This window comes from Sphaeramia orbicularis, chromosome 12 (assembly GCF_902148855.1).
Source record: "Sphaeramia orbicularis chromosome 12, fSphaOr1.1, whole genome shotgun sequence".
NCBI classification, from domain to species: domain Eukaryota; kingdom Metazoa; phylum Chordata; class Actinopteri; order Kurtiformes; family Apogonidae; genus Sphaeramia; species Sphaeramia orbicularis.
In genome coordinates this window covers 75,591,357-75,617,477 of record NC_043968.1, presented here as the reverse complement: position 1 = coordinate 75,617,477, position 26,121 = coordinate 75,591,357, and the positions used below count along the sequence as shown (strand labels likewise).

Sequence of the window (26,121 nt, the reverse complement as noted above, 5' to 3'; positions counted from 1 at the left end):
TCCACTAAGGTCCAGTCTGGTCCACCCAGGTCCACTCTGGTCCACTCCGGTCCACTCCGGTCCTGTAGCCCGCCTTCCCTCCTCTGTCTCCGGTGTTCTTCCTCTGATCCGGTCCGGGGTTCGGGTTCCTCCAGTCATGGCCCTGGTCCACATGTGCCGGTCTTTCTCCGCGGTCTTCCGCCGGATAGAGCCGGTCATCGTGCTGGAGATGCTGGGCAGTACCCTGTTCGACACCGCCCTGCAGATGGTGGTCCGGGACCGGTGCGCCAACGCCACGGACCCGGACACGCACACGGTGACGGAGGAGAGCCGGCAGAAGGCCATGACCGGCTTCTACATGGTCTACAACCTGGTGGTCCAGCTGACCCCCATCGTCCCCGCCCTGGCCCTGGCCCGGCTGGGGGACCGCGGCTGGAGGAGAGCCCCGGTGGCGGTGCCCCTGTGCGGGTACCTGCTGTCCAGGGTCAGCCTGCTGCTGGTGGTGGTCTGCAGCCTGCCCCTGGAGCTCATGTACGGGGGGGCCGTGCTGTTCGGCCTCTGCGGGGGCTTCAGCGCATACTGGCCCGGGGTGATGACCCTGGCGACCCTGGCGTCCACGGACACGGACCGATCCACGGTAAAGAACACCTGTTTTTATTTGATTATTATTATTTCTGGAGGAAAAACTCTGAGAAAAAACACTGGGAGGAAAGAATCTGGTGTTTGTATTGTATTATTTCCAAGTGAGACCCAGCATTTGTGTCTTCTGTAGATAGATAGATAGATAGATAGATAGATAGATAGATAGATAGATAGATAGATAGATAGATAGATAGATAGATAGATAGATAGATAGATAGATAGATAGATAGATACCACTGTAAAGGACATTTCATTAAATTAATTTTTTTTTAATTATCTGAAAAACTGCATCATCATACGATTTCGAATCAATTATGTAAAATGTTAAAAAAATAAAATAAAAAAAAAACTTTCAATTTCTGGGTCTCAGGAGGATAAATATAGACAACAATTTAATACAGAAAACATAGAGAGGAAAATAATGGAAACATACACTGTAAAAAAAAAAATCTTTAATTTAGCAGAATTTTTACTGTTTATTTTACAGATTTTTCCTGTATTTTTAAGATACAGGAAAATATCAATGAAATTACAAAAATAGACTGTGATTTTACATGTCAAATGTAAAATAACATGACAAAACTGTAACTGTGAATAAGCATAAAATTTCCATTTTTTAAAAGATTTTTTTTTTCACAGAAAAATACAGTTAAAATACATTTGCAAATGTATCATAATTTCACAAACATTTCTTTTCTATTTATTAGATTAAATTGTTAATTTAAAGTTTAATACTGTAAAAAAAAAAAAATAAAACCAGATAAAATTACTGACAGTTAACCGTAAAAGAAGTATTTGCTCTGTAAGTTGAACAAGACTTGTTTGTTAATTGACAAATATCTTGTGTAATTATGGGAGGTTTCACAACAAAAACGTTGAATAAATGTATTTTTGTGAATGTATAACATGTATAAGCACTGATAAACTGTCCAAATACAGTTTGTATCAGTGGATTGTACAACTTAGTGTCACAGAAAATTTTATATATATATATATATATATATATATATATATATATATATATATATATATATGTATATATGTATATATATATATATATATATATATATATATATATATATATATATATATATATGTATTTATAGGTAATTTGATTGTTTTAATACATATAAATATTCTTTAGTAAACATTAAAAAGTAAAAAAAAAGGAAGCAAAATCTCATGTAAAGTTAGGGCAAAAAAACATATTTTAATTATGGAAAATTATCGTATTTTTATGAGATGATTATTTTCCGTTATTTTACAGTATTTGTTCGGCACCCCTGCTGCCGGAATATTACCATTTTTTTAAGTTTTTTTTTTTTTTTTTTTTTTACAGTGTACTATAAAATGTTAAGTATATTCTACTAATTTGTAGACATAGTTGAAAGTACGAAAAGTTTAAGTTGAATAGATTTAAATCACTAAGTTTTAGTCATGACCACACCTTTTTATCTCCACATTGCATTGTGGGTATTGAGCATGTTGTTGAAATTGTGTTCTTTTTCTGTGCAGGGGTTCAGTGGGGTTGTGGTGTTAGTGTTAATTTGGACTTAATGTGTGTATGTCAGTGTTTATTGGCCTTTTTGTGTTTGTTAGCTTACCGGCCGACAGGCCGTAAGCTACTGTCGTTATGCGGCATCCATCGATGTCGGCGTCCTCTGTCGTCCGTTACAAAAATGTCAATCGTCTTCTTCTCCGAAACCACAATTCCAATTGACTTCAAACTTGGTATACAGCTTCTTTATGATGATGTCAACAAAATTTAGTGAAATTATTTAGATCTGGATCTGATTCTGGATTTGGTGTGTCTTTGAAAAATTTTCCCATTATAAGAGATAGGAAGTGGATTGATCCAATAAATCACTAAGTATCAATGATATTAAGTCGGAATTTGAATTTTTTTTACAGATCTGATTAGAATATGACCAAAACATGGGCTATTTCTGTAATGTAATAAATACACAGAACTGGGTGATAATAAATGGCATCTGGATACATTTCCCAAAGCTTTTCATTTGGCCGGTAAGTTACAGGGCCATTGGTCCTATGTTTTTTTGTATTTTGTAGAGCTGCACCATGAGTGAGAGCCATAGGAAGAACAATCGCTTTCCTGTTCATTCATCTATGATTGTTGTTGAGGAATATAAATATTTATACCTTGCCAAATTAAAACCACTTCTTATACTGGCAAATTACACTGAGTTAAGTTCCTGTCTAATTTCCATCAATGCTACAATATGTTAAGTTGAATAATTATACAAAGCAATTTATATTGCAAAAGATTTCAATTTAAATCAATTTGGAATTGAGTACAATGAACTGATGATATTAAGTCTAATGATTGTACAGTGCAATTGACATTGCAACAAATTTTAAGTTAAATTAACTTGGCAGTTAGTGTTTTGTACTTAAAATAGCAATTCCATTCAAATCAAACATTTCAGTTTAATACACTCAACTTTTCATTACTCATTACTTACATTTTTAAGGCAACGGATTACCTCCGATTTTTTAAGTAAACTCAATTGATCCGGTCTTACAGTGTATTGACCCTTTGCACCGATGTCATAGTTATCACGTGACTAGGGGTTCAGTGCCATGGTGGATGCTGTGCTTACACTAGGAAAATGAAAGATACAGCCACTGCGGCTCCATTACTAGAAATGAGTGTAGCCACAAAAAGCCACAGCCAGTCTGAGTCCCTGCCGCGGGGGGCATAGCGGACTGCGGCAATGAGCATAGCTCCCCTGGGAAATTTTAGGAAAAATGAAGTCTTTTTCCTGCATTCTGGTGCATTTTGATCTTAAAAATATGTTCAATCTGGCTTCAGTTTCATACAAAAAAATCATAAAAAATTAACTTGTCAACATTTTCATCTAAACTATTTTTTATTTCTAATCTAATGTATAACAAAACAATAAATGATAGACTTATAAATACAATTATTCTGACCACTGATGTTCATGAGATTCAATATAAATTTACCAGTGGAATAAGCGTTCCTCAATTAATCCACCAGGGGGCGCCGCTCTGAATTAACCATACTGGACAAATACCACAAAGAAGAGGAAAGTTTTTGACAAGAAAGTCAGTTATAACATAGAGACGACAGAGGCAACACTAATGTGCAACTAATATTGCAGCGTTTTCGCTGGTAAGGTTTAAAAGCTTAGCTTAAGCAGGAAGAGAAAAGAGAAATGAGACAGAAGTTTCGTTTTCACTTCTGCTGGTGGCGGTCCGCACCGTTCCACCAGCCCCTGGAAAACAGATGGAATGTAGGCAGAGGACGGACAGAAGGCTGCGTCTGTATCTGTCTGTAACGTTACTTGCGGTCAGCGTTACTTTTATCACCGTCATTTATTTTGAAAAATCTCCACACTGCTGACATTACAACTCCACAGCGAACCTGCTGCACTGAACTGAATGTCACGCTTCCGTTAGTGGTAAAATACAATAATGACCCCATAAAAATCCCTTCGCCACTGTGGTTACACGAGTTGAAAACAACTTCGCCAAACAGGAAAAGGCATCACCAATGGCAATAGGCTAGCACGAGCCAAGGGACGGCAAAAGCAACACAACAAACAGACGAATGAGCGACGGATTATGTCTACCAGCACTGAAAATAAAGTTTTGGAGTTGTCCTGCGAAGTGACTCGCCTTACTGGACAGCACAAAGAACGCTATTTGGAGAAGCTAGCAATAGCAGGGCTAACTACTGACCCTTCTCCTTCCTGATGTGTTTACAGATCTATCAAAGTCCTCCAGTCTACCGGAGTTTAATGCACACCATCTGTCCCATTCTGTTCTAAATGGAGTGTCCCCATACACAGGTGCTGATCTAAAAGCATACAAAAGTCTGGATGACACCAGTTCTTAGTCTCAGGTTAGATTACCCGGTCGCTGTATTGCGCTCACGGCAGAGGAATGTAACTCATAATGGTACAGGACAGATACAGCTAACGTTAGCTAGCTAGCTGTGTATGTTTTTAACTTGTTTCCCCTAGCATGCCATCAAAACTCAAATAGACTGTAACCAAAAGCAGCTCTTATTAACTAACATTGTGTAATAATGTTAGTGTCTGTCATAAGTATCCTACAGTATTAGCTCTGTTGTTGAAGTGTCTGCCTTTCTACTCTCTACACACAGTTCCACCACTAGAACATATGGAACAGCAGAATGACAATAACAGTATTTTATAGAACATAGTGTAGCTGGTAAAAAAAAAAAAAGGTAGCCACTACAACAGAGCTAATATTGAAGGTACTTATGACAGCCACTGGATCATAGTGGCTCATAGTAGTTAACCCAGTCTACCACCTAGCTAGCCTTTGGTGGAGCTAATATGCTCTGGACACAAACAAACTGTTCCATCTGTAATATCAGGTCCATCAGATCCAGGCTCTGTTTTGAACCAGCTGAAACCATGGGTGTCTGTGAAGAAGGATGGAACTGTTGTGTGCGACCACTGTACGTGTAAAGCACGGTTAAAAAACAAATGAGAACCAGAACGTTCAGATCAAATTGGACGTTAGCCGGTTTGCTGTCCAGTGTGCAGTCCGGCACTTCCGCTGTCCGTCATGGCGCTCATTTGCGGCGCGAACAGAGCGTGACGTAACGTGTAAAGGGTCAACACATTGGAACTAAACCATTTCAAAAGTCATTTATCCTTCTGTCAAGAAATTATGCCAGTGGGCACGTCTGTGTTGCTTTTAAATGGTATCAATATACAAGATAAGAAATGTAACAATAAACATATAAGAGAAATTTTTCAAAATAAAAATAGGTTTTCTCCACGAGGAAAATTTTATTGGCGCTCTTATTTCGAGGACATAGACTGGGAAAAAACATGGCTTTTACCTCACAAATACTGCATCCATAACAAAGTAAAAGAAATTCATTTCGAAATTCTTCACAAGATATATCCTGTCAACTCTTTCATTTCAAAATTCAAGGATGTGGATAACTCCTGTGTTTTTTGTGGACATGCTGATGAAACTTTAAACCATTTGTTTTTTGAATGTAATATCACAAAGCAATTTTGGTCTAACCTTTGTTCTCATATCTTCACCCAAGTTAACATGTCATGCTGTTTTTCTCTGAAAGATATTATATGTTATTATGAAAATAAGGACAAATGTCTCCAATATTTAGTTAATTTTTTTATTTTATTGGGTAAATATTTTATTCATAAACAAAAATTTTCAGCCTCCAAACCAACCTTTCCTCATTTTTTAATTGAATTTAATTCACTTCACAAATCATTAACCTTTGTTAATAATAAAAAAATAAGACATTCCTTGATAGTTATGATAAGTTATTTAATGTTTCCTCTGACAGTTGATGAAAATTTTAGGTGAGAAATTATTTATGTATGTAGGTATGTATGTATGTATTTATTTATTTATTATTTATTTTTTGTATATGAATTCTTGAAAATGTATTCCATGCATATATTGATTTTATGATTGTTTTTTGTTTTTATATATATATTCTCTTGTATGTATTGTGTTATATACTAAATGTTTGACAAAGTTTGTATATTGATATTTAAATAAAGTTATCAAAAAAAAAAAACATTTCATCTTGTCATCATCAGTGCTCCAGAACAGATCAAGCTTTCAGATAAACATGTCATCAAACATAGAAGCTCTCAGTTCATCATATAGAGGACAATAACACCAGGACAGTTCAACACAATAGTCTATAAGGAGTTCAAGTGTTGTTTTTGCTGCAGATGATGATGAGGGTGGAGCTTCTGTACGGGGGGGCAGGTCTGGTGGGAAGTCTGGTGTCCGGTCATCTGTTCCTGGTCTACACCTCGTCCCTGGGCCACGGCACCGTCCTCCTCATCGTCAGTACCTTCATCAACCTGCTGTGCCTCCTGTTGGCCGCCACGCTGCTGCAGGTCAGTGTGTGTCAGGACACTGGGTCCAGCTGATTTGGACACTTTCTGAACCCATCTGTCAAGTGTTAGAAAAGTACCACCCAATTAGAAGGTCCAAACATTCCAGACACATTTAACACATGTTTTCATAGTGAATGGAAATGATCTGTTCCTTTTGACTGTTTATTTTTCTCCTCATGTGCTGAACTGAGCTTTGCTGTGACCTACACCCCCTTATTCTTCACAGATGATCCAGTCTAACTTCGTTCTAACATGTTGTTCTTCTGTGTAGTTCCACCTGAGACCAAAGAAAGTTACAGTTGATGCTTTTTTTTACATTAAGTCATTCCCTTTGACTGGAAACAATTTGATACAACAATTTTTTTCATATATATATATATTTTTTTTAAATTTATGGAATGTTCTTTACAGTGGACGGTGTTTTTGGTTTATTTATTCATATATTCAGATGTATTTATTTATTTGTTTGTTTATTTATTTATTTATTTGTGTATTTGTTCATTTATTTATACATTAATTAATTTATTAGTTTGTTTATTTTATTTATTCATTCATTCATTCATTTGTTTCCTTATTTATTTATTCACACATTTATTAATCTATCTATCTATCTATCTATCTATCTATCTATCTATCTATCTATCTATCTATCTATCTATCTATCTATCTATCTATCTATCTATCTATCTATCTATCTATCTATCTATCTGTCCTTCTTTCTTTCTTTCTTTCTTTCTTCCTTCCTTCCTTCCTGGTTCTCAATGGGTTCATATATCTTAGCTCTTCCCTGCTGCTGTCACTCAAACCTGCTCCACATGTTTTCACCTGACTTACAGTCACATGACCTAACCGTTTCCCTCTTCTATGGGTGTCACATGTTTCTGTTTTCATTAAAGGTGAAACAAATATCCACCGTAGACGAGGATGAGAGCTGTGACCTCATTCCTGCTCAGACCTCCTCCTCTGCCCCTGTTGAAGCCCCGGTCCATATTAACAGGACCGTGGTGGTTTTGCTGTTCGCCGCTGCCCTCCTGTACAACAGTGCAGTGGGCGGAGCCATCGACATACTGGGCTCCTTTGTGCTGAAGGAGCCGCTGAACTGGAATGCCAAGCAGGTGACGTCTGACTCTGTCTGTGCAAGGAAAGGTTTTGTCACATCGATGCTTGTTTAAGAGCAGCTTTGATATGAGTCATAGATGTGGAGATGATATATTGAACCCAGACCTAGGAACGTTTTTTTTTATCTAACTCCAACATTTGTTAAGTGATTTAGCACCATTAAATGATAATATTATCCTCTGGATTTTGCATTTTTCAGTAAAAATCGTGTATTTTCCTGTATGGGTTAAGTCACGCGCCTATTGACTTTGAATCAAACAATTTGAATTGAGATAATTTTTTCAAACTTTTTGTAGTTCAGTTGTATAACATCTGAAGTTTCTAAATCCATTAACATTTTTGCCAAACAAGGATTTTCAAGAAAATTACGGAACTTTTTAAATGAACTAAATTCAGTCCCTTGGAAAGTTCTCTAAGAACGAATAATAACATAACTTATCACTGGTATAATTTGAAATCTCAATCATATATTTCTATTTTCAGTATAATTTTATGACCTTTTATACATCCTTTTATCATTCTAAAAATCATTTTGTCTGAAGAATTGTTGTGAATTGCTTTTTTAAGCATTTTAATATCAGATGGTGCTGGTTATGTAGGGAATTTCACTTTTCTCAAAAAACATGTGTTTTTTTATCACTAATTAGTCAAATGAGCTAAACCAATGGAAATTTCTGAAAGAAAGCATTTAACCCTCTGCTTAAGCATGGCTTCATTGGAATTTAAGATTATTTTGTCACTAATCTAAAAAAATAGAATAATTTTTTCTCCCCTACATAACCAAATATAGGTCTCGACATGAAATAGCTAGCTTGTGAAGGATTTTTTTCTTTCACTTTCTACAGGGTGAGTCAGAAAAAACGCTCTTTCCATTTAAAGAAATTGTACTGCTAAAACGGAAACACTGATTTTTCTTTTGACCATACAGTCATATTGATGTGGTTATTGAGCATGTCTGGTGATGTAGTCATAGATTTATTGCATTGCATAAGAGAGAGAAGGTCCATTGTTTATTGGGCACTGAAATACCTGCCAACACAATGTATGCCACAGTGAACAAACTTGAAATTGACAACAATTACAGGAGTTGGGGCTTTGCTTTCACACTCAGGACATAGGCCTACATGACAGTGCCCAGGGAGTTTTCATCATGGCAAGACCACAGCGATTGCAGGTATTATTTCCTCATCGAGTTGTCTGTTTGGGTCAGGAGAGAGAGTGGCCACCTAGATCCCCGGACTTGACCCCCCTTGATTTTTTCTTGTGGGGGTATCGTAAAAACCGTGTGTATCAGACTGTTCCACAAACTCTTCAGGAACTCCGAAATCGCATCACGGCTGAAATCCGAGCCCTACGACGAACACGAATGGCGAGAAGAGCTGTGTTAGAGATGCGACAACGAGCACAGATTTGCATCAATCTGAACGGTAGCCAGGTTGAAGGTCGTGCCGGACGACTTCGTTGAGACAAAACATTTTGATGGCGAGTAAACATGCTGTAATGGTTGACAATTTCCATTTTCATTCACGTTGGCATAAACTGTGTTGGCAGATATTTCGGTGCACAATAAACAATGGACATTCCCTCTGTTATGCTATGCCATAAATCAATGATTCAATCGCCAGACATGCTCAATAACCACATCAATATGACTGTATAATCAAAAGAAAAATAAGCATTTCCATTTCAGTGGTACAATTTCTTTAAATGAAAAGAGCGTTTTTTCTGACTCACCCTGTATAGATTTAACTTTTCAGATCAATAATTCTGATATTCTATTGTCTTCATATGGATTTGATATCTGAATATTACATTCTCTGGAAAATATTTCCTCTTCATTGAGATGAAAGGGTAGTTGTCACAGGATACTGATGAGACTCAACTTGAGCAGTCTGTCAGCTGGTATGAATGGAGCCACAGCTAAGTTACTCAAGACTGGAACAGTCTCAGAGCTTATAGAAATATATTTATATTAACTCCTTGACACACGAAAAGATGGACTCAAATGCACAACTCACAAAAAAACTGAAGATTTTAACAAAAGTATTTTAATAATGAAAAAGTGGTTAACAAAAGGCGCTCACAAGGAGGATGTAAAAAACAATACAAACAATTCTGTATGATAAACAGAACAGAAAAACTTGAAGTATAAAACCAAGGTTATAATAGTTTTGGATTTTTCATTATAGTTTAGTTTTATTTAGTTGTGACTTTTTTTTCTCTCTCTAATTCAGTTCGTTTTAATTAGTTTTTAGAGCAGGTTTGCTGGTTTTTATTAGTTTTCATTGTCTAAATGCTTAGTTTTAGTTTCTTTATATCTTTTCTCTTCTTCACCGTCATATTCAAATAAATCCCAAACAGGACTCTGCTGCTTTCTCCCAACTTTAGACTCCATGTTTCCAGGTAGAGTGGGGACCAGAAGACAACTCTAAACCACAAGTGACAAGAAGTGACAGACCGTTAAATATCATATGGTGCCAGCAGCTAAAATTGATTGAGGGAAATAAATCGATTTCATATCAATCCGACATTAACAAAGATGAAAACGAAGGGAATTTTATCCAGAATTTTTTCCGTTTTAGTTCGTTTTGTAACCACGCAATACAGTTTCAGTTAGTTATCGTGTTTTTCTTTTAATTATAGTTTTTCTTTATTTCAGTTAACGAAAATGTTTTTTCTATCCTAGTTTTCGTCATTTCGTTAGTTTTCGTTAATGATAATAACCTTGCGTAAAACTTGACGAACATGAAAAAACCTGGTAGACAGCTTGACGTGAAGCCAACGACAGAATCAGACGAACTGGCACAAGACAGAGGGAGACAGGACTATTTATACATGAGGTAGGGGGACACAGGTACACCAATCAGGGGTGGGACTAACAATCACACTGGCGGGAAAACACACAAAGGGAGGAAGTCAAGGTCTGAAACAAGAGGGAACAGATGTATACAAAATAAAACAGGAAGTGCAAGAAAGGACCAAATGTGAACGCCTCTAACTTAACATAAAGTGATGAATCAAACAAGGACAAAACACTGAAAACCAAAGACGAGACATGAAACACTAAACATTAAAAAGATTAACAAATCTGACGAGACATGACAGTTTAATTCACTGATCATGTAGATGTTCATTAAAGCTCAGAGTAAATTCAAAGTTTGTTTTTTTTTTTTTTAATCAAAACAAACTGAAGAAAAAGTGACTTTTTCAGTAAAATCTCTCATTATCTGAACATAAACCCAGTGTGTCCATCCACTGTCAATGGTCCAACTCCAGGGGTTTTACTGGTGAATCACTGTTGTAGAAGATGACGGTGCTTCCACAGAAATTACAGAAAAGTCCAGAGGGGAATTTTTGTCCCAGTCCAGCCCTGGGACTGGGTGGGTGGACTGGGTGGGTGGACTGGGTCAGCCTATTACAGCAGCTCTGACTCACTTGCACAAGTATCAAAGTCACTGACTGCACACTTTTTACTTTAGTATTATTATTACAATTTTATGACATTTTTAGTCACTATAAAAAATATGTATATGTTCTATGTTTTTATTTTTCTATTATATTTGATGTTTATTGTCTGGTGCTGCTGTACATTTGAATTTCCCCCTTGGGGGATCAATAAAATATATCTGAACTGAACTGAAATTAACTTAACTTCACTTATCTTAACTTATTTTAACTGAACTGAACTGAACTGAACTTATGTTATCTTATCTTACCTTACCTTATGTTATCTTGTGTTATCTTATCTTATCTCATCTTTTCTTATCTTATCTTATGTTATCTCACCTTACCGTACCTTATCTTATCTACCCATTCAATAAATAGAAAAAAAAGAAACAGAAATGAAAACGCTGTCCACTGCAAAGTGCATTCTATTAAAAAAAAAAACCAAAATGTGTCTGAAAGAACTGTTACATCATGGTGTTTCCAAACAAGACAATTACTGAATGTAAAAAAAAAAAAACAAAAGCCAAAGCTTTTACTTTCGTCAGTCTCAGGAGGTTAAGAGTCAAAATGGAAACAAATAGTTTCACATAGAAAATAAATTCATATGTGATAAATAAATGAAAGAATATAAATAAACATCAGAAGTCTAACAGGTAAACAGATCGTCCCAGTGTCGTCCATAACTCATATTGTCCACACAGGTTTATGGACATGTGCTTGTGTGTGTTTCCTCCAGGTGGGTTATGGGAACGCAGCTGGCTCTGGGATTTTCCTCACCAGTTTCCTGGGCGTCATCGTGCTGCGACGCTGCGTCAGTGACTCGGGCCTCATCCTGATCGGCATGTTGTCGTTCGCCTCCGGAATCTACTTCATGTCCTTTGTCACAGCGACCTACATGTTCTACCTCGGTGAGTGGCAGCACAGTCACGTCGTCACTGTTCACTGACTCACACACCAGAACCACAACTTCCCTCACACGAGTTTTTTAAAGACTGACCCAACGAAAAAAAAAAAAAAGGAAGTTCTTACTTTCCACTCCTTACAACTGAACTGTATAACCAGACTTGAATAATGAGAGCGCATGTTTACTGTTAGAGTTGTCTTCCTTTATAATGTTATTTATGTATTTAAAAAAAAAATTAAAAAATCACAGAATCAGAATACTTTAAAGGTGCTGGAGACTTTCGTGACCAATTTTTCATCAGATCTGTCAAACCTCAGTCATATCCTCAGTATCACGAATCTGTAAGTCTTTCTGTGATTCCTCACCTGAATCTCTTGCATTACGGTGGACAGTTTTGAAGTGCCATCCACTACAAACAAAGCATGTGTTTACAGACGAGCCAGGAGGTCACTTGGGTATCTTCAGAATTTTGTCACAACATGCATTGTGGGAAGCGAAGGCTCGCGCAGCCACCTGACAGCGGCAGCTGGAACAGACACGATGGGAAATGGCAGGAACTCCCTTCCTTCTATTCATATTCCTCCAGCTGTTTCTTTGTGTTTGTTTCATCCATATAATATCATATGGTCGTGCTGCCGCTGCCAGTGCTGTCACATTTAAAATGGAATGTTTGAAAGTGCTAGGACAGCAGGTACTCTCTGAAGAGCTGGGTCTTCAAGAGCTTCTTGAAGATAGGCAGGGACGCCCCTGTTCTGGTAGTGCTTGGTAGATTGTTCCACCAATGTAGAACGAACCATGAAAAAAGCCTGGATTGTCCATAGACGAGTGGAGTGGTCATGGGGCAACATAAGCTTTTATCAGTGCACCTAAGTAGGAAGGAGCAGAGCCATGGAGAACTTTGTAGGCTAGCACTAATGATTTGAATTTGATGTGGGCAGCTATGGGTAGCCAGTACACTGTAAAACAGTAGACTGTAAAAACTGCTCTGGGATACGCCAACACAAACACGAATGCGAACAGTGACCGGAGTGATCCAGACAAAATGTACCGTAGGAGGAGTTTAGTCATAGAAGGGACTGCATGACTGCTCCTGTGACTGGACCCAAATCCTCCTCTAGTTCAGGGGTGTCAAACTCATTTTAGTTCAGTTCCACATTCAGCTAAATTAGATCTGCAGTGGGCCGAACCAGTAAAATAATAACATAATAATATATAAATAATGTCAACTCCAAACTTTTCTCTATTTTAGAGCAAAAAAAGTAAATTTACATTATGAACAGGTTTACATCTACAAACTATCCTTTCAAAAGATGTGAATAACATGAACAAACTGAAAAAATAAGTGTAATTTTAACAATATTCTGCCTCAGTTTATCATTTACACACGTTCATTATAACTTACAGATCACAGTGGATCTACAAACACACAAAACATTTAATAACAGACAGAATATTGTTAAAATTGTACGTACTTCTCTTAAGACATTTCAGGTTGTTCATATTTGTTCAGGTTATTTACATTTTCTGCAAAATTACACTTTGTTTTAGTGTAAATACATGAAAATATTTACATTTACAAAGAGAAACATTTGCAGTTGTCATTATTTCGATGTTATTATGATAGCATTTTACTGGTCCTGTCCACTTGAGATTGAATTGGTCTGAATGTGGAACTTGAACTAAAAGGATTGTTCATATCTTAGTATAATTTTTGCATTTCACAAATTCACCCCAAGCACTGGACCCTATGGCGGGCTGGATTTGGCCCCTGGGCCACATGTTTGACACCTCTGCTCTAGTTTATCTAGAAGTTCTAACATGGTATTACTGGGCAGCGGCACCAGATTCATTTTAGAGGTGGGGGGGCCGTGGCTGTTGTTGGATTGAACGACTGTGAGGCGCACATACTTTTGTCCCACTGTAGCCGAATGTCGGTTTGTATTTTTAAACACAATCATCAGATCAAGAGGAAAAGAAGCTTTTGCTAAGAGTCCAGCAAAGTGGGGGGGGGCATACGTCTATATTATTTTTTCCTCTGTCATTCCATAAATGTTGGCGTGATCAGAACAGATTGGTTTGGTGCGTTGCCTTTGGTTGGGCCTATACCCCGCCTCCTCGCCACAACAGCTGCAGACAGTTTATGGTGAAGCTGTTCCATTTCAAACCTGTCTTTAAGACCAGATAAATACAGACGCAAAATCAGCCATTGCTATCAGTTTCAGGTTTGGTCAATCACATTCTGCGCTAAATAAATATTTGCATTTACTCCTCCCAATAATTTTGCGTGTTGTGGCAGAAACGGCCATATTTTATATTCATCAAGTCAAACATGTTAAATGGGTTGTGTGAGCTATTTTTCTCATTTTAGAGACACAACCCTCAGTGTGTCCTGTTAGTAAATCAGCTTCGACGTGTCAGCAGTCAAGTTTGCACATGTTTTTACACACACAAATAGGGATGGGAATCGTTAAGAATTTAACGATTCCGATTCCATTATCGATATTGCTTATCGATCCGATTCTTTATTGATTCTCTTATCGATTCTCATTGGGTGAGGGAATAAAAGAGTACAAACAGGTGTGTTTGCATTAACTGTCTTTTATATTTCCATCTCTGCACAGAAAATATAACATATACAGTATGTACAAATAATAACAGATGACACCGGGCCGGTTGGGGGGTGGGGGGCAGTGAAAGTGAAAGTGAAGCTAAAGACGCTTTACTAATTCCTCTATTGCCGCATTTCTACTACGTGGAACTGGTTCAACTTGGCTCAGCTTGTCTCCTGTTGTTGTGCACCTCATTTCCTTTTCCTTCTTCCCTTTGGAAACTTGTATTTGAGGAGTTATGACGTTTGTTGCCCACACCGGAACCTGTGGGTAAAATTTGGACCTATTTGGAATTTGCGCATGCGTGAGCGCAGCCTTACCGGATGTCAGGTTCAGCGACCCCTAACCCCTAACCCTAACCCCAACCCCTAACCCTAACCCCAACCCCTAACCCTAACCCTAACCCAACCCAAAAGCGCACAATTCTACTCGCAAGGTACTTATTTCATAAGCCTCGCTGAACCTGACATCCTGTAAGGCTGCGCTCGCGCATGCGCAAATTCCAAATAGGTCCAAATTTTACAAGGTCCGTATTTTATGCCACACCGGCGTTCACTCTGCCGCTACATTCACAAGCGCCGCTGAGCATCAAATACGTGACATTCCTGTAAATGATTCACATGTTGTGGACAAATGTTTGAGGATATTGGAGGGATTCCACCCTTTTGAAGACACGGAAGCTTTGACAGTGTTCCAAGTAAGTGGACCTGGTGTCGTCTTTTTAGACCGTTTCTGCCTCAACGCCATGTTGGCTACGTTCAGACCAAAACAATGCAGCGTACATGTGACGTCATCATGCATGCACAACGAAGGCGGAATTGATAAGCAGAATTGTTAAGCAGGAAGGCAAACGATTCCAAGGAATCGAGCTACAGGGAACTGGTTCTCAAAAAAGAACCGGTTCTTGATTCCCATCCCTACACACAAACCTTTAGTAAATCAGGCCCTTGGTCTTAATGCACAGTTCGGATTTTTTGGCGAAATCCGATTTTTTGTGTGCTTGTTCATATTAAAGGTCGGATAAAAGGTCGGATAAATGCGACCTGGCTGTTCAGACTGAAGTCACATTGCAAAATATCAGATATGTATCAGATTTAGGACCACGTATGAAAGTGTCCTGGGTCAGATTAGTGCTGTTCTAAGTGTCTTTAACAGATCAGATACAGGTCACATATGAACCACAGTTACCTGCATCTGAACCCATATGACCCATCACACCGACGTCCTATCATGTGTTATATAATCTGTCATTTGGCTGAATGTGTAAACAAAAAGCAGGTTAGTTTCCAGGATTTGTTTGATTAATTCAGCAGATTTAGAATGGAGAAGTGAAGTTGTGTCATCTGTGTTATAAGTCATCACCTCTGATGACTGTCCTCCTGGATCTGACCAATCTGGGTTATCAGCACAGACCATAAAAACACAGGAAGTGGAATGTGGAAGTGAGTCTGAAAGCTGTTCATCCTCTCATCTGTTCAGAAACAGGTTCAGGTCTTTGACTGCTGATCTAATTTACATTTCCAAAATAGAGACCTTTTTTTTTTAAAAAAAAACATTATTTGTGTGTGTGTGTGTGTGTGTGTGTGTGTGTGTGTGTGTGTGTGTGTGTGTGTGTGTGTAGAGTATGTAGATCCATATAGCTTCATAGCATTAGTGCCTAAGTCATATTTTTTTCAGGTCATAGCCAATGATGTAACATGAACCAGCAGTGTTAGGAGAGTACAGTTACACAGATATCACAATTTGGCAAAAAAAATATGACTTAGGTAATTACGCTATGAGGCTAACGATATGTGTGTATGCACAGAATGACCAAACGCCCTGTTTTGCCTTTTTGTTTTTAGACCTTTATTTAATTGATTGTGATTTACAAAGTACTACAAAACACTTGCCTTAAACCCACCCCACATAAATATACCAATCTTCATACAATTGCCCCATGTTCACAATAGTGAATAAAATAAAAATATCTGTATATCGGCTAAAATGTGCTTAGAGGTCTTATTTCTGTCTTTGTGCATAAGAAATCAATAGAAGTGAATCCCCAAAGGAACTTTGTGTTGGTAAATGCAAGTTATGCACATTTACAGGATTTCAGTTCTGTTGCAACATGTTGATGGTCATATGAACTATGTTTTCAGCTCAAAAATGTCCAATTTCATCACAATTAATGCTATATTTTCATGTCACAAATGGCCCAGTTATATTTGAACTGAATTTACCTGAAAAACATAGCTTCCACTGTCAAATAATATCAGTAGTCTGTGCACAAATGTATTAACATTATTTCAACACAGTTCTATGCATTTCTTACAACTTTTTTTTTGGACAAAAATGGCCACTCATTTGACCCCCTAAGTAAATTTTAGCCGATATACACTCACTCATATAAATATATACAAACACATGTTTACAATAACAAATACATATGCGCTTACACTAACACGCATACCTGTCTACATACATACACACATATGTGTGTGTGTGTGTGTGTATGTATATATATATATATATATGTATATATATATATATATATATATATATATATATATATATATATATATATATATATATATATATATATATATATACACACACACATATATATATGTATATATATATATATATATATACCAACATAGAAACACACTTTTTTTTTTTTAAATGAGATAAAGGCTTAGAAGTCTATAATATTCCATAGGAGTGTCTGAAATCTGTCCAATGTGCTTCTTCTACATAATTCAGCCTTCTTTTGCCCAAACGTGTCCTTATTTCATGCCCTGTCCAGAGTGTCTGGGCGGGGTTTAAAAAATTGTGAAAATGTTCGGGTTTCCATGACTGTAACTCTGTCACTGTTCGTGCAGTCGGAAAAGTTCCAGATCCCACTGGAAGAACAAACTTTGTTTTTCCAGTGACATATGGGACATTAGGACAAGGTCAAGGTCAAGGTTTACTTTATTTATACCCGTAGGTAGATTTGTTTTGCAGTCTAGGTGATTGCCTTGGCATTACAACAACACTTACATTGAACATGCAAGACAGGCACTTGATCACGCTTACAGACAGGACAAAAAGACAGGACAAAACAAAAAGTGCTCAGTGTTCCACCATTCATCGGTATACAGTGACGGGCACTGATCCACAGCAGCCTGTGGACGTGGGAATGGATGGATCTGTCCACAGATGAACCTGTCCACAGACACCCCTACAGCAGGGGGTCAAACATGCATGGTTTTAGTTGAGGTTCCACATACAGACCAATTTGATCTTAAGTAAACAAACAAACAAACAAACAAACAAAAACCTGCATAGTAACCTATAAATACATTTTGTCTTTGGTTTAATGTGAAAAAGAGAAAATAAATAAATAAATAAATTATATATATATATATATATATATATATATATATATATATATATATAAAATCAGTGATATACAAATGATCCTTTAACAATTAAATGTGAATAACATGAACAAATATGAACAACCTGAAATGTCTAAAGAAAATGAAGTACACTTGTAACAATATTCTGTCTGTTACTAAATGTTTTGTGTATTTGTAGATCAGCTCCTGAATGCACATGTATGAATGATAAGTTCTCTTATTCAGTAAAAACCTATAAAAATCCAGTTCTGTTTTTTTGTTTTTGTCTCTTATTCCACCTAAAACACAGTCAAACAAAACCTGATCTTTCCAGATCTTGAAAGTAGAAGCAGTCCTGAAAAAAACGACACAAGTCCAAACACAGCAGCTTTTATTACACTTCTACAGCTGGAATAATACAATAATAATTCCAAGCAGCCAGTTTCTTTGAAGTCTTTTCTCAGGGGTTATCAGCGCTTTGTACAGAGTACTACAGTACTGACATAGTGTGTGATCATTTAAGAATCTGGAGGAGGAGCTGAGTGTTCTCTTTTTTGGAAATCAAAATACGGTCACTCTATGTATGTATATATAAGGGTATATATATATGTATGTATGTTTGTATGTGTATATAGAAATACATGTATTATTTTATATCACATCAAATGAATGCATCTTTGGTTTTGTATTTAATTTCAGTGTTTGTTGTCTTGTCTTTGTCTCACTGTCTTCTGTTTGTATGTTGATTAATGTTGTTAAATTGGGTTTGTGTGGAACAGCAGTAGAAGCCTGAAGCATATATCTACAATCTTCAATCTTGAGAAAATCACACTTTTAGACAATTTCACAGCTTTATGTTGATATTGCAGAAAATGCTGATTTCTTTCTTTCTTTTTTTTTTTTTAACTTGTCTTTACCTTAAAATAACTGTTTTTCTCTTTATTCCAAACAAAGCAGAAATGTGCTACCTGACTCCAGCCATTCACCACAAAAAAAGCCAAACTTTCATGAAATTGTTGTATTATTGAACCAGTTTATAATAGTTTTACAGGAGGGGGTGTTGGAGAGTTTGATTGTCACTGTTTGTGTGAGCACAGTGTTGCTGTAAAACTCTGACAAAAAGAAATAAGACCAAAAAAATGACTGTTTTACTTTTCGTCCACAGCTCGATTGCTCACCCTGTTCGCTCTCATCCCGATGCCGACGATCCGCTCTCTGCTTTCTCAGCAGGTTCCGGCGTCTTCGTGTGGTGAGTACACGTCTACGAACTGTCGACAAAAGTCTTTATCATCCCCAAGGTTCAAAGATTCAAGAAGATTCAAATATTGTGTTCAATATTATCAATTCACTATATGCACAGGACATACAGACTAGTGAGATACTGTTTCTGTCTCACCTTGTTATTAAAGCCAAGCAATTAAAAAAGAGGCCAAAATATAAGAATAAATAGGTGGTATAAAGAATAAACTATGATAGAATATAAAGTGTAAGTCGGCTAAAATTTACTTAGGGAGTCAAATGAGTGTCCATTTTTGTCAAAAAAAAAAAAAAAGTTGTAAGAAATACATACAACTGTGTTGAAATAATGCTAATACATTTGTGCACAGACTACTGATATTATTTGACAGTGGAAGCTCTATTTTCAGAAATATTGGATTTTGAATAGCACGTGTATGTGAAAACTTTTGCTGGTGGACGGACGTGACATTACCCATGATGCTCTGGTCAGTACCAGTACTTTATTAGTAATAAACTTATATACTTACTATTGCTAATTCTCCTCTTATTCATAAATGTTAGTATTGTGGATCTAAAACAATAACAGCTGACACAAAAACACAAAATGTGGCAGTGGACGGATGTGACATGGTTGTTACAGATCCCATCATACTGATGCTCTGCAGCCATGTCACCGTTTACACTAATGATCCCTGTGCAAAAACTAGGATCAGAATTATTTATTGTATAGTTTATCATCATACTAAAGAGTAAATAACAATATAGAATTGTGATTTCTTTATAAAAATGCTTATTATTAGAAAACTGTTGATTTAAAAAGTGACGTGTATCATTCTTAATGTATGAATTGGTGTAACATAAGCAGGATGGATCAGCACCATACTCCATATTGAACCTGTAAAAATAAAACGTGATGTGTAGGATAGAATCTTGTAAGAAAAACTGGGGAATCTAAAAGAACAGAATATTTGTTTTTCAGGTAAATTCAGTTCAAATATAACTTGTCCATTTGTGACATGAAAATATAGCATTAATTGTGATGAAATTTGACATTTTGGACCTGAAAACATAGTTCATATGACCATCAACATGTTGCAAAAGAACTGAAATCCTGTAAATTTGCATAACTTGCATTTACCAACACAAAGTTCCTTTGGGGATTCACTTCTATTGATTTCTTATGCACAAAGACAGAAATAAGACCTCTAAGCAAATTTTTGCCGAAATATAACTCTATTTGCAGCACAGATAACATGGTTTAGCCACAGTTGAATAAAGTTAGTAAAATAAATGACAATAATCAACACGTATTCATCAGAAAAATGTCAATATACAAGTGAATCAGACAAAACATCACTTTAAATCCCTTTAAAAAAGAAGATCCTTCAGTGTCACATTCATTTTACAGACTTTTTCAGGTAGAGGGAGGAACACATTCTTCTTTTTAATCTCCTACTGCCTCTGTCAGACATAAACAGACATTCATAACTAGACAATAACAATGAATATAAACAGAAAATAAGACAGACCAGACCACCACATCCCATAATGAGGTAAGAAATGGACTCCTATAACAGTCCAATATGCAGACAGAGTACGGTGAGTTTCTGCTTATGTGGTCGTAAATATATATTGTGTCATATTTTAGAAAATAGAATTCTATCTAAAAATGTCATATAAAGGGAAATGGAGTCAGATATTTTAAACATGAGCAGGTGATAAAACAACTGAAAAAAGTAAATAGAATTCTGTGCTCTGACTTTAAATAATAATTTTCTACCACAGCTAAACCATCTACTAAGTAGAAGAGAAGAGGATTAGGATCACCGGAAAAAAAATAAAACTAAGGTCCAATATATATTTTTTTATTATTATTTCTCTGAGGAAAAAAGTCAGAATTCCGAGATTAAAGTCAGAATTTTGACAAAAAAGTCAGAATTGAAACATTTTTCTCAGAATTCTGACTTTAATCTCATAACAATATTTTTTTTAACAACACCCCGAATTCTGAGAAAAAAAAAAAAAAAAATCAGAATTCTGAGATTAAAGTCAGAATTTTGACAAAAAAGTCAGAATTCAGACATTTTTCTCAGAATTCTGACTTTAATCTCAGAACAGTATTTTTTTAACAACACCCAGAATTCTGAGGGAAAAAAAAAACAGAATCCTGAGATTAAAGTCAGAATTTTGACAAAAAAAAGTCAGAATTCAGACTTTTTTTTCTCAGAATTCTGACTTTTTTTTCTCAGAATTCTGACTTTAATCTCAGAACAACAACAAAAAAATTAAAACATTTAAAACAACATTTTAAAAAATTCTGAGAAAAAAGTCAGAATTCCAAGATTAAAGGCAGAATTCTGACTTTAATCTCAGAACAATAATAAAAAAATATTTAAAACACCCAGAATACTGAGAAAAAGAATCAGAATTGTGAGATTCAAGTCAGAATTTTGACAAAAAAAATCAGAATTCAGACTTTTTTTTCTCAGAATTCTGACTTTAATCTCAGAACAATAACAAAAAAAAATTTAAAACACCCAGAATTTTGAGAAAAAGAATCAGAGTTCTGAGATTAAAGTCAGAATTTTGACCAAAAAATCAGAATTCAGACTTTTTTTTCTCAGAATTCTGTCTTTAATCTCAGAACAATAACAAAAAATATATTTAAAACACCCAGAATTCTGAGAAAAAGAATCCGAATGAGAAAAAGAATCAGAATTCTGAGATTAAAGTCAGAATTGTGACCAAAAAAAATTGAATTCAGACTTTTTCCTCAAGAATTCTGACTCTAATCTCAGAACAATAATAAAAAAAAATATTTAAGACATTTAAAACAACAATATTTTTTTAAAATTCTGAGGAAAAAAAAAAGTCAGAATTCCGAGATTAAAGGTAGAATTCTGACTTTTTTCTCATAATAATAATTTTTTTTTTTTTTCTCCAGTGGCCCTAATCCTCTTCTGTAAACTAAGCATAAAACACTTATAAATCCTTTGACGTTGCCGTGGTGCTGTTTCCCATCAGGCACCACTCTGACTGGGCTCCAGGTGATTCTGTGGCTGTCCAGTCTGGCCTACATCCCCGCCTTCACCTACATCTACCAGAGCACCCTGGACTGGTGCCCAGGCTTTGTCTTCCTCCTGTCCAGTGTCATCACAGTCCTGGGGATGATTCCCATCAGGTACCACACACACACGCACACACACACACACACACACACACACACACACACACACACACACACGCACACACACACACACACACACTGGATGGAGACTGGAGATTGGGGAAAAAAAAAAATCTAGAAATGTGTTTTTTTTCTCATATATATTGTTGTTCTCTCTCTCCCTCTCTCTCTCTCTCTCTCTCTATCTATATAAAGAAATGTTGGTTAATTAACTCTTTTGTGGTAAATTCCAAATTATTTTTTTTTCTACTGTTATTCTTTCCTGAGTGATTTGTTACAATTTATTACAATATTGTTATGGATTGTGGATTGGCTCTTTCAACTCATGATACATATTTTATTAGTAAGTTTTTATTTTTATCAATTACTAGAAATTTCAGGTGACCCCATATAGGGTCCTGACCCCAAGGTTGAAAAACACTGCATTAAAGGCTTAAATCAGTGTTTTTCAACCTTGGGGTCGCCTGAAATTTCTAGTAATTGATAAAAATATTTAAAAAAAAACCCTACTAATAAAAAATCCATGTTGAGTTGACAGAGCCAATCCTGATCCATAACAGACAAACTGTGAGTGTGAAACTGCAGCACTGTGGTTCTGTTTATCTGTCAAATGTTCATTGTGGTCAGTTTCAGATGCTGCAGCTCTTTCATAATTCATAGTTTCAGTTCTTGTTTGTTCAGTATTAATTGTCAGCCTTGTAAATCCAAGCTGGACTGACTGTACATATCCTGACCAAAGAAAATCCAATTCTCACTTTGTGCAGTAATCTACAGGGTGGGGAAGCAAAATTTACAATATTTTGAGGCAGGGATTGAAAGACAGTGTATGACCAATTAGTTTATTGAAAGTCATGAGAATTTATTTGCCACAAGAAAATTGACATAATAGAAAATGTTTTTATTCTATGTGTCCTCCTTCTTTCTCAATAACTGCCTTCACACGCTTCCTGAAACTTGCGCAAGTGTTCCTCAAATATTCGGGTGACAACTTCTCCCATTCTTCTTTAATAGTATCTTCCAGACTTTGTCGTAATAGTTTTGCTCATAGTCATTCTCTTCTTTCCATTATAAACAGTCTTTATGGACACTCCAACTATTTTTGAAATCTCCTTTGGTGTGACGAGTGCATTCAGCAAATCACACACTCTTTGACGTTTGCTTTCTTGATTACTCATATGGGCAAAAGTTTCTGAAAAGGTATGTATAATAGTGTTAGGTATGATTATGACATCAATATATGTTTGGTTTCAAAACAATTGACGTAGTGCCTGCTGAGAAAAAACAACTAAATGTTCATTGTAAATTTTGCTTCCCCACCCTGTACACCTGGATTTACTGCCTCCGTCCATAATAATATACATTATACAGACTAAATGTCCTCTAAAATTAACCTGTATTTGTAACATAGTATAGCAAACTATTACAGGATAAAAAACAAATTAATTTTAGCCAATAAAAATGTCTCTGTTTTGAATGTCTGGGGTCGCCAGAAATTTGTGATGTAAAAATGGGGTTACGAACCAAAAAAGGTTGGAACCACTGGGTTAAATCCACTCTACGGATCCTGACATGAAATAATTTTGACATGGAAAGTCTCCATCTACTCTTTTTTTTCCTACTCTTTTTGATATTTTACGTCTAACTATGATGCTCTCGTCTCCTTCCTCCAGCGTCGTCGGCTGCATGTTGCCTTCGAGGACACGTTACGAACAGATTCAAGGAGACTGAAGCTGCATCATCTGGTAAAAAGGAAGTGGGACAGAAACCAGGCACGTTTGGCCCTGATTTCACTTCCTGTCAAGTACAAATGCCACTGTGTACCAGCTGGGACAGCAGACGGAGACGGCAGCACTTTGGACACGTTGCATTAAACATTCGGATTCTTGAAAAAGGGAACAAAACGATGACAATAAGCAAGAAAACTGGACTGAAGCTCAATGTAGCTGGACTCAAATAGGGGAAATTTGTCCAAAATGCTTAATGTAGCCTGTGTTTCAGACTCATTTTTGTGTTCCTCGTAAACATCACCTTAAGCAAAGACACTGTTAACACTCTGAAAATATCATCCGTCTTTAATGGAGTCTAATGAGTTATTTATTTTAGCACATAATATCATACATTATGGTACTGAACTGTCATTGGTTAACATTCTAACATGTGACCTTAACCCATAAAGACCCAGCGCTACTTTTGTGAATATAGAGAACATGAATTTTTGGTCTATATTTAACGTTTCGTAAATGATTTAACACCATTTTTTATAATATTATCCTCCTTATTTTGCAGTTTTATCAGTGTAAGTCATTAACTCACAGATCATGTAGATCACAGGTGTCAAACATGCGGCCCGGGGGCCAAATCCGGCCCACCAAAGGGTCTAATTCGGCCCGCAGGATGAATTAGTGAAATGTAAAAATTACAATTAACAATCAATGGTGTAAAAATCATTTTAATTCAGGTTCCACATACAGACTAATTAGATCTCTTTTGGGTCAGACCAGTAAAATAGTATCATAATAACTTATAAATAATGACAACTGCAGATTTTGTCTTTGTTTTAGTGAAAAAAAAAAAGTTAAATTACATGAAAATGTTTACATTAACAAACTATCCTTTAACAAAAAATATGAATAACCTGAACAAATATGAACAACATGAAATGTCTGAAGAGAAGTAAATGCAATTTTACCAATATTATACCTGGTACTGTATGTTTTGTGTATTTGTAATTGTAATGTAAGTTGTAACACACATGTGTAAATGATATATTGAGGCAGAATAATGTTAAAATTGCACTTGTTTTTCTTAATTTTAATTTAAAAATGTTCATGTTTTTCAGATTTCTAAGGAAACTTTGCAGATGTAAACATTTTCATACTGTCATTTTACTTTTTTCAGTTACTGTTGTACTGGTCCGGCCCACTTGACATCATATTGGGGTGAATGTGGCCCCTGAACTAAAATGAGTTTGACACCCCTGATGTAGATGTTCATAAAAACTTAGATTAAAGTTGAAGGTTTTTTTTTACATCAGAAACAGAGAAAACTGAAGAAAAGTGACTTTTTCAGCAAAGATGTGAATTAACAGAATGTAAAAACAAGCGTGTCCATCCACTGTCATTGATCCAACTCCATGGGTTTTACTGGTGAATCCATGTTGTAGAAGATGACGGTGTTTCCACGGTAACTACAGAGCCTCTGAACGTCCAAATAGGTCATATCTGATGACCATGAAAAAATGAAAAACTGTATTTTACACCAGTTATTGACATGTTTTCATAGAATTAATGGTTCAGAAGCTTAAGTCTGAATTCTACCTTAAAAACTGCCAGACATTTTTTTTTTTTTTTGAGACTTTAAGTTAAATAGATTCTCTGTGAACTTATAAGTAAAAGTACAGACTTTATCCTTTAAAAACAAATAAAACAGATAAAACTGTGCTACTTCACACAACATCATACTTTGTTATTTTACTTATATTTGGGAATAAAAGTGAGAAGATGTCAGAAAAACACCTGTACTTTCTCCTATTGTCAAAACAGGTTTTCTTATGTGGCCCTAATACACTGCTGTAGAACTAAGAAATTGAGGAAAAAGTGATTTATACAGCAAAATCTGTCATTAACTAAACATAGAAACAAGCATCTACATCCAGTCATTGATCCAACTTCATGGGTTTTACTGGTGAATCCATGTTGTAGAAGATGACGGTGTTTCC

The 26,121-nt window shown here is 36.2% G+C and overlaps 1 protein-coding gene across 1 annotated transcript; it reads left to right on the top strand.

Annotated features, from left to right (window-relative positions):
• On the top strand, positions 1-24,797 carry slc46a2 (solute carrier family 46 member 2). The gene is made up of 7 exons (XM_030150455.1): positions 1-616; positions 6,363-6,533; positions 7,430-7,648; positions 11,836-12,007; positions 19,143-19,226; positions 22,241-22,397; positions 24,074-24,797. Exons 1-7 carry the CDS (start codon positions 137-139, stop codon positions 24,129-24,131), a joined length of 1,341 nt encoding a protein of 446 aa, XP_030006315.1. The 5' UTR covers positions 1-136; the 3' UTR covers positions 24,132-24,797.
• The last annotated feature ends 1,324 nt before the right edge of the window (positions 24,798-26,121 follow it).